Source organism: Spermophilus citellus, assembly GCF_964194105.1.
Source record: "Spermophilus citellus genome assembly, chromosome: 11".
In the NCBI taxonomy this organism is placed as follows: Eukaryota; Metazoa; Chordata; class Mammalia; order Rodentia; family Sciuridae; genus Spermophilus; species Spermophilus citellus.
Genome location: NC_138192.1, coordinates 100862314 through 100872184, shown reverse-complemented (window position 1 = coordinate 100872184; position 9871 = coordinate 100862314). Strand labels below are relative to the sequence as shown.

Here is a 9871-nt window from a genome sequence, read left to right as displayed (position 1 = left end):
CAAAGAATTCTGGGACAGCAGGGGTTTTTGTTTTTCTCTCAGCACTTATTACATGGAGGTCTCTCACCTGCAGGAATATGTAGACATTCTTGATTCCTCTGTATGAAATGTCTTTTTCTCCCGCCTTTCCATCTGCTTTTACAATTTTGTTTTGCTTGCTTTCAATAATTTCATTTTGATGTACTTGATGAGGTTTCTTTGTTTTAAGTCTTAGTTTGCTTGTTGAATTTCTTGACTCTGGGCTTATAGTTTTTATCAATTAGGGAAAATTTCAGTCATTTTTGTCTCCCTACTCCAACTTCCAGGACTCCAAATACAAGAATGCTAGACCAACCACAGGTGGCTGAGGCATTGTTCTATTTTTTCTTTTTTTCCTCAAAGTGCCTTGGTATGCTTCAAGTTCCCTACTTCAGTTCTGGAAAGGACAATTTGCTATAAATCCATCCATCCTTCCTATCTAGCTAGAGACCAGAAAGTAACAATACTAGCAGTGCTTTTAAAAAATAAATTTTACATACTTTTGGATTATGGTATAAATGTGTTGGCCATAATAGCTTATTTAAGGACTCTTAATTTAGAAATTGCTAAGTAGTTTGTTTTTAGTAACTTATCATGTCTATTAGTTTGTAGATGTAGAGTCAGAAATGATATTAAATGACACTAATAATGTGTTGTGATTTTTTTCACTTTGACCTCTTTTGAAGAAGGTGATAACAATCTGTGGAAAATGCTTTATTGTATCATGTCAATATACTGCAAGGAGTATTTCAAAATAATACAAAAGTAATCCACACACTTGATTAAGTGAAGATCAGATCCAAATTTTTTCTTCCTTAGTTCTTTATAGCAGTTGCTAAAAGTCCATAAGCTGATTTTTTCCAAGAAAGATTATTCTAGTAACTTTGAGTGTTCAATCCGTGCAATGGTCCAGTCAGGCTTTACTCCTTGTGTAAACTCCCTCTGAAATCTAAGAAAAACATTACAAATGTCAACCTAGCATCAGTCCAAATATTTCTTGGATAATATATAAATTGCAAAAAAGTGTATACTAAAGGCAGTTTTTAACAGTAAGCTAATTTAATAGTGGTAAATCAAAAATCAAAACAAAAAAGTTTAATCTGCCAATTCAATCATAAAAATATACTGGCCAAATTGCAGTACATTCTCAACTGAAATGAATATTTTTGATGTTCAACATCTGCTAGCCCCTGAAAGAAACCTGGATATAATTCTGTTACTAAATGCTAGTTAAATCCTGTCTAATATAAGCAGAAATATACTGGATTCTGGTGAGGCAAATAGCATTTTAAACATAAGATCTAGTAAACAGGAAAAGCTGTTCGTCAAATAACTGTTACCAATTTAGTAATAAGCAGTGGAATTTACTTAGAGACATTAAATCAATCTTTAAAATAGCAGAAGAGACAAGATTTAGTATTGACAGTGATCTTTAATTATAAAAATGTCTTTAAAAAGAGATAATCAGGGCTGGGGTTGTGGATCAGAGGTAGAGCGCTTGCCAAGCATGTGTGAGGCACTGGGTTCAATCCTCAGCACAACATAAAGTAAAAAAAAAAGACATTGTGTCCACCTGTAACTAAAGAAAAAAAAAAAGAGATAAAAATTTACATGAAATAAGTATTTAAATATATAAAATATTTTTAGTAATTATAAATAAAGCAAGTTTTTTTTTTTTTTAAACATACTTCTTTTGGGCTGGGGTTGTGGCTCAGTGGTAGAGTGCTCGCCTAGCACACGCAAAGCCCTGGGTTCGATCCTCAGCACCACATACAATAAATAAAATAAAAGTATTGTGTCCAACTACAACTAAAAAAAAAATAAGTAAATATTAAAAAAATATTTCTTTTAAGAAAAATAAAACAAATGAGAATATAATTCTCTTTTACCTTAGTGAAACAAAACATTTTCTTTCTTAGGTTATTTTTGGAATGTTATTTTAAAGCAAATTTGTATAACTTTGGCAATATACTAATGGTATCCTCTTTAAAAATTAATGAGACATATTAAATTATGTCTCCAGACTTGACCCAGTTGTTCAGTTTCAAATTTTATCAGCACAAACATATAATACTTCTTTTAAATAAGTTGCTAACTTCCTACAGTTTTGCATCTAAACCCCTACCACAAGATCTGGCACATAAATGATCAATAAACAATGAATGTTCCACATAACAATTATGACAGATTTTATTTTCTGAAGATGACTGCAACCACATCTCCCTCCCAGGTGTATTCAGCAATGTGACACTGATGACTGTTGTTCCATAAAGTGGTGGCTTGCTTCATACCCTTTAAATTGTGCAGGTCATGTGACTGCTTTTATTAGGAGACTGGCAGAAATGATGTTATTTTAATTCTGGGTATATCCCTTTGCTAGCATAGCAGTTTCCATTTTCTTTCTTTTAGAATATAATTATCAGGTAAAAGACATGACTAGCTTGAAACTACCATAAGTCCAAGCCATGAAGAGAGGTACTGGAGAGTGGTGCACTGTAGAGAAGCCAAGGGGTACCAGGGTGTCACATGTGAGAGAAGTCATTGTGGAAATAAATCCTCCTGCCTCTGCCACCCCAGATGATGTCAAGTGAAGCAGAGAAAACCCCAAAACCTGAGCCTTTGTATAGTTTCTGAGTAGTGAACTAGAAGGCAAAATCAATGGCTGTTTGAAGCCACTGACTTTTGGGAGTGGTTTGTTACTCAGTAAAAGATAGCTGAAATACCCTCTGATAAAATCAGCAATATTACCTCTTTCTAATTTCTTTGCACTACTAGTTCATATTCAGTGTCTTTACGACCTTTTTTCTTTATAAATAACATATTAAATTTTAATCCTTTTCTTCTTAAAGCTGTCTTTAGTTTTTATACCTTCATACGGACTTCCATTTTCTAGAGAAAGGAAATACCAAAGCACGATTGCACTTACTCATAGCTTGCACTAAGAAGCTGTTTAGTCTCCACGTTCTGATCCCCCAATTTAACCTGGAATACACTGGCTCCACTCAAAGTTTCACTGGGGATGTTGGCACTGGTTAGATACCAAAAGCACATCAGGATGTTAACGAACTTCCTTCCTTAGAGAAAAAAACACATACACACACATACACAAATACAAATCACAATAATCTATCATCCATATAGCCAAACTAACATCAGAAATTGGCAGTAGTTATATAGCTATTATAGATCAAAGTTTATACAAATTCTGGTATACTGTTAAGATACCTAGATTGATACTTTATTTGTTTATTTATTTTTAAATATTTTTTTAGCTGTTGATAGACCTTTATTTATTTATTTTTTATGTGGTGCTGAGGATTGACCCCAGTGCCTCACACATGGTAGGCAAGAGTTCTACCACTGAGCCACAACTCCAGCCCTGATACTTTATTTTTAGAAAATTTTCTTTGGGCTTGTGATATATTTGTCCTCCTCTCTGCATCTCAGTAATAAAGCTACCATTTAATCAACATATACTTTATTAAGCACACTACATGGAATATTCCCAATTTGTAGCATTTTTAAAAATTATAACAATTTACAGCAGGTATGTGTTGTCAAGACAAAAACAAACAGGAAAAATCACTTTTTTTCTTTTCTTTCTTTTTTTTTTTTTTTTGCTGCTATGTAATTAACTTATGCTCAATTGCCCAAAAGAAAAAAGGCTTCTATTCCACCCTGATTTACTCTGCTTTGTCAGGCAATTCTGACAATATCCTGTGTAAAAATCAGTAACCACAGTGCCAGGATGAAATATGAAATATTAGGGTTGAATAAAATACTCTTATCACCAAAAATACTTTTACAAATGTTTCAAATTAACATGTACATTAAAAATTTCCAACCATTGAGTCCTCTATCATACTGCCTTGGGAATATGAAAGCAGAGGCTAGATTTCTGATGTCTCTGGCACATACTGCGTATGCAAATCTGTGTAGAAGGAATCAATGAATTCTCAGGAATGCTATAGGGGAAGTGTACTCAATGAACAAGGAAAAAAAGTGATAACCACTAAGGTTCCTTGAAAAGAACTGATAACCACTAAGGTTCCTTTCAACTTTTTTCATTATCCCTAAATCCAATCTGGGAGTTCTATAGTTAACATTTTTCTTTCCATATTATATCAGTCTTGAGCTGATAGTATCTACTTTTTCTTTTACTCTTTACTCCTTCCATATAATGTGTAGCTGTAAATTTAAAATGCTCAATTGTTCCTTCAAGTTAGGAGATCTGAAACAAATATTTCTAATCTGCACCATGGAAGCAGCTTGTCCTAAACAGACAATTTCCAAAGCATGTGATGATGTACTCTCTTGTGTATTACACAGCAGTTGGGAAAATACCTACATAGAAAGGCATTAAAGCCATTAGCATAGCTCAACTTTTTTAGAGCTAGGTCTTAAAGAGTGAATATATCATTTCTTTTGAAGTTCTAAAAATATCTGCTTGTACAGCAAAACTACTATTTTTGTGATTATTCACTACTTAAGCTCATCTGAACAATTGGGGATCATTTAAGATGGACTACTCCAGCATTACCTTTCTCATCATAGTAAATGGAGATGTCTCCTGTTGATGTATAGACAATTTCATCTATGTCAGCAGCAAGAGCATTTTTATGGTTATCAGGTAGTGAAGAAACCTTTTCTTTTAATACATGAAGCACCTAAGTTTGGGAAAAACAAACCATTAGATTACCAATTCAATTTTTGAAAATATTTCAAAATATGACCTTTATTATGGAATGAATTTTTCTAAATCTGCTTTTAAATTTACTATCATATCTACTGATCCTCAAAGGCAACACTGAAAGGCATCTAAATATTCAACTAGGTAATTCCTACTAGAACATTACACATAAAAGCAACTGAAAGACATCACATTTACTTATTTATGCCTCAAGTAGGTGCAACCATTCCAGCTTTTATATGACCCAAAATACTCATAAGGAGTATGAGACAATTTCAGATTCTACTTTGGTTGATGGTACATGCACTATTTTTTTTTTAATTTTATTTTTTTTCAGTTTTCCGTGGACACAACATCTTTATTTTTTTTTTTTTAATTTTTATGTGGTGCTGAGGATGGAACCCAGCGCCCCACGCATGCCAGGTAAGCGCACTACCACTTGAGCCACATCCCCAGCCCCTATATGCACTATTTTTAACTATAAGTTAAGAGTGTGTATCATTATATTGCAAGAGTCATATATTTATTTTTAAATAAAAATTAAAAGTTTATTTTACCTCTTTGGCCACAAGTTCTTCCAATAGATCAAATTTACACTGTGACAACAACTTGGATACATGAGCAAAAGCCTTGAAAAAAAAATAGGAGGGGAGAGTGACAATTATTATTTCAAAATGCCATACAATGTTCATATCTAAATGGCTAATAATAACAAAGGGTATTTTATGGTAAAGGTGATAAATAATGTCAAATACTAATGGATCAATGCTAGGCATGACTTCTTTAAAGTTAGCTGTTTTTATAGACTCAGAACCTGGAAGATGATAGGATGTGGTGGTGTTCACACTAGATACTTCAATAAAAATACTCCATATATATTTTCTTTTAAAATAATGATAAAGTAAACAACCATTTGACTAATATATAACCCACCTCTTAATCATATAGGTAGCAGTTAGAAAGCATGAAACTCTAAACTGTACTGGGAATCTAGAAATCTGGATTGCAGTCTGAACCTCATTGAGAAAGATAAGGTATGTTTACGAAAGTAGAAAGAAAGAGAAAAAGTTTACAGTTGATGGCTCCTAACTTTGAAAGAGGAGGTCTCATTTTAAAGGGAGGGGGGAGTGAATGCAATTCTCCACATTCCTAACAATGAGAAATGCAACAGTAAATTATGACCCTCTGAGCTGGAGTTGTGGCTCAGTGGTAGAATACTTGCCTACCATGTGTGAGTCACTGGGTTCCACTCTCAGCACTGCATATAAATAAATAAAATAAAGGTTCATCAACAACTAAAAATATATATTAAAAAAAAAGACCCTCCTTGTCTTCCAGAATCTTTCAGTCTACCTAGGGTGCAAGACATGTTAACTGACAAGTTCAAGAATTATGACAGAACTAAGAACAGGATGATGATTTAAGAGGATTCAAAAGAGCCACCTAACCTAACCTGGAAAGACCAGAAAGGGCTTCCTAAAGGAAGCAATGTCTCCACTGAAATCTGAAAAACTGGCAGAAGGAGATGCATAGATACATCAGAGAGAGGATATGGCCTAATTGTTATGGGCTGAATTGTGTCCCTTTCATTCTTTTGTTGAAATCCTAATCCCCTGTATTTGGACATAAGGCCTTTAGAGAAGTGATTAAGTTAAAATGAGGCTGTTAGGGTGGGTTCTAATCCAATTTGTCTGGTTCTTATGAGAGGGAGTAATGAAGACACACAACAGAGATCCAGGGACACAAACATGCAGAGGAAAGACCATGCAAGAATAGAGCAAGAACAAAAGCCAGCTGCAAGACAAGGCAAGAGGCTCAGGAAAAACCAACCTTTCTGATACCTTGATACTGAAATTCTATTGTTGAAGCTGCCCAGTCCATGCTACTCTGCTATAATAGCCCTAGCAAATTAATATAATAGTGGAGTTGCACTTTGAGAAAATGAACACATCCAGATGAATCCATGGATTCTTTGCAAACATCCTGGAGGCATTCAGAATTCAGAGATACTGCATGTTCTGGTAAGCTTTCATGTGAAAGATGGGTGATAATTTAGGCAAAAGAAGCAAAGACCATAATTATTTTTGTTGAAACCCAACCATTAGAGTCTAAAAATTTGTATAGCCAAGGAAGATCACACCTGAGCAAATTATTCTAAAAAGAAACAGTGAATCATTAAGAAGCTGCCCTGATAAAGTTCTGGTAACTTACTAGCATTCAACCTCTAGAGGCTTCTAGGAAATAGTCTTCTTTTTCATAAGAAAGGCTAAAATGTACACAATATAAAAAAACAGTATATGGTTTGATAGCAATGATAGGGAAGATATCATGTCATGTGGAATGGCAAGCAGGGTCTGTGAAGCTAACATAAGGCTGGTAGAACACTGGGCCATCAATTCCTCAATGCTAGCCTAGATGATATGTAACCATCTCAGATGCCAGTGATGCTGGAAGAATAAGATTGCTTGTACTGTGCAACACAGGCAGTGTACTTACTAGCTACACATCCTTGAGATATCTTTTCAGCTTTCTGGAAATGTTTCAGCATATGTAAAGGAAGATTAGTCTAGAAGAGGTATTTTTTCAATTTCATGTTGTATGATTAAAAAATAAAAATCTTACTGAACATGATCTAACTGACAGTCAAAATCCAACAACATCTAACTTCTGGAAGATTAAACTAAGGAAAAAAAGAAAGACAATGCAGGTAGAGAAACTAGCTGATTTTATATCAAAATATTCCCAAGCCCTAGAATTATATCCACACACCAGAAGGTATAATTGCATTATGACAGTTAGTTACAGAGAAGGGGTTTTGGTCATGTTCTTTTATAAAACCATAGAAATTATCTTGGGTGTTGAAGAACTGATTTTCTTGGTCCGAAACACAGGTTTAAGAGACAATATGCTGACACCAGACAGTCTTTTTGAAAATCAGAATAGTTGTCAACACAAATTGACTTAGATTAAAAAAAAAAAAAAAGTACACAAAGACTGGATGATGGAATAGAAATAGTTTAATCTCAAGGAGAGAGGCTAAAAAAGTTAACAGACAGGGTTAGTGTGATCCAAAAAGTACTCCAATCTCTATGTATTCAGAGAAACAGGGGCTAAGGCCTGATTCCTGCTCAAGGTGGGGAGATGATTGGCATTCTTTACCAATACATAAATGAGCTGGTACAATCACAGCTGTTAAGGTAGACAAACTCATGTCATTAGCAGGCACTGTAGAAAATAGCAGGATCACACCAACAACTGACCTTGAGACCCAACATGAGCAGAGACTTAACACTTTATCATAATGTTGAGTAGACATATTAATCAAACTTGTGCTTTGGTTTATTTTTTTATAAACATATAATAGTCAAGAGTTGACTCAGGGACACAGGAAACAGGAGTTACTACTAGCGCTGATTACATAAAGTTAAAAATATTTATTAAAGGTGGCATAACTAAATGGCTGAGATTATAAAAATAATTGGAAATAAATTAGGAGTAAAAATATCAATACTGTAAAATGATCATACTGATGGTATGATTATAAGCTTTATGTAGGTATTAAATGGAAAACAAACTGACTTGTTTATCAATAGTTACATCATGTTTGGGAATGACAAACTAAGAGAATCTATTAAGATTGAGATGGCCTTTGATTCTACAAAAATGCATGTACACACAAAATCTGCAAATTATCTCAGGGTTCAAAGTGACCATTATGTGGCAAGTGTCAGGCAAGGTATTATCAGTCACTCAGAAAGAGGGCCATAACAAAGTCAGGGGGCTATGAATTACTAAAAGCTAAATATTCCTGGTGTGCTGGGTACTGTGCACTTATCAGAGCCCAGATAGTTTCAGCAAACTGTTTGAAAGGGTAAAATTACTCATCCCCAAAGGAGTTGTGGAGGCGGTGGGGAGTCCTGTCAAAAAGTTTTAGGAAGGGCTGGGGATGTGGCTCAAGGGGTAGCGCCCTGGCCTGGGATGCACGGGGCGCTGGGTTCGATCCTCAGCACCACATAAAATATAAAGATGTTGTGTCCACTGAAAACTAAAAAAAGTAAATATTAAAAAACTCTAAGAAAAAAAAAAGTTAGGAAGTTCCGACTGTCTATCCGAAATGATATTCTAGTAGTTTGAAAGTGTTATCTCATTCCCCACCATAATCTCTTCCACTCAATTTATTCAGTAACTATTTCTGGAGTGTCTACTATGTCTCTTCTCCATTTTGCAAATTTGGAAAATCATGCCCCGAAAAAGACCGAATAGCTTTGAAGTGTCAGGAATGGGTCTCAAATCCATTTGTCTGATGTAAAACCTGTAGAGTGAAAAAAGACCACTGGGGGACTTCACCTTAGCCTGTTATTGGGACACCTCCTCTGCGACCATGCAAACACACCCAGGTGCCCAAAGGGCTTGGTGTCTGTGTCACCACCAACGTTTGATTAATTTGACTTTGAGTGAGGTGACCCCAATCAAAACACTTCTGTGTGTAACAGCTGAATGTGTGAGAGGAGAACAGTCACCTAGGGAAACAAACCTGCTTCGCCCCTTCAGAGAATTCTGCGATGCTGAACTCCTTGTCGAAATAGGCCCAGATAAGGAATGCATAAATTCGAGTCCGAACCCAGTTGATGGGGTTGGAGAATCCCAGAATGATCATCTTGGTTTTCTGGCGTTGCTGGGGCTGCTCCTCCGTGCTGTAGTCGCGCCGAGAGCAAACAGGGTAAGCAGCGAGGGCTGCGGGGAGTCTCGGGGAGCTGAGCAGGGGTCGCCGGCGGCCCCGAGAAGGCAGCACCAGGGCCTCCAAGTTCCAAGTGCTGCGAGGAAATGGCGCCAATCCGGAGCCTAGGCGGCGGCTGCAGAAGTAACAAAGCCCGGCCAACCGCAGCCTCACTTCGGCCGCACCGGGTGCCCGGTGACGGATAAGCCCGCCGGGAAAGGACCCAGTAAACAGCGGACTGAGTAGCAGACGGGAGGCCAGCGCCATATTTATGACCTTTCACCCCTCTGCTTGCCTGTGCCCGCTGAAAGGAAGCCGATGGGAAACCACCTAGCAGTTTCCGAGCAAGGGACTGGAGAGCAAAGCTGGCCTGTTGCTGCCACCTCTGGTGAATCCGTCCATCGCCGCTCTCTAGCACACAAGCCCTTCGGCTTCCATCCCGGCGC

The 9871-nt window shown here is 36.5% G+C and overlaps 1 protein-coding gene across 3 annotated transcripts; it reads right to left on the bottom strand.

The window, feature by feature from the left end:
- Positions 1–717: 717 nt before the first annotated feature.
- On the bottom strand, positions 718–9837 carry MAIP1 (matrix AAA peptidase interacting protein 1). 3 transcript variants are annotated; one of them, XR_014018105.1, is made up of 6 exons: positions 9243–9837; positions 5266–5337; positions 4559–4685; positions 2945–3092; positions 1707–1827; positions 718–967 (listed from the first exon to the last, which is right to left on the bottom strand). XR_014018105.1 is itself a non-coding variant. In XM_081261955.1 (5 exons), the coding sequence occupies exons 1-5, from the start codon at positions 9690–9692 to the stop codon at positions 889–891; spliced, it is 876 nt and encodes a 291-aa protein (XP_081118081.1). In that variant the 5' UTR covers positions 9693–9837; the 3' UTR covers positions 718–888. The 3 variants fall into 3 exon arrangements, 2 of the variants coding, with proteins under 2 accessions (XP_081118081.1, XP_081118082.1); XM_081261955.1 differs by lacking the exon at positions 1707–1827; XM_081261956.1 differs by lacking the exon at positions 2945–3092.
- Positions 9838–9871: the final 34 nt, after the last annotated feature.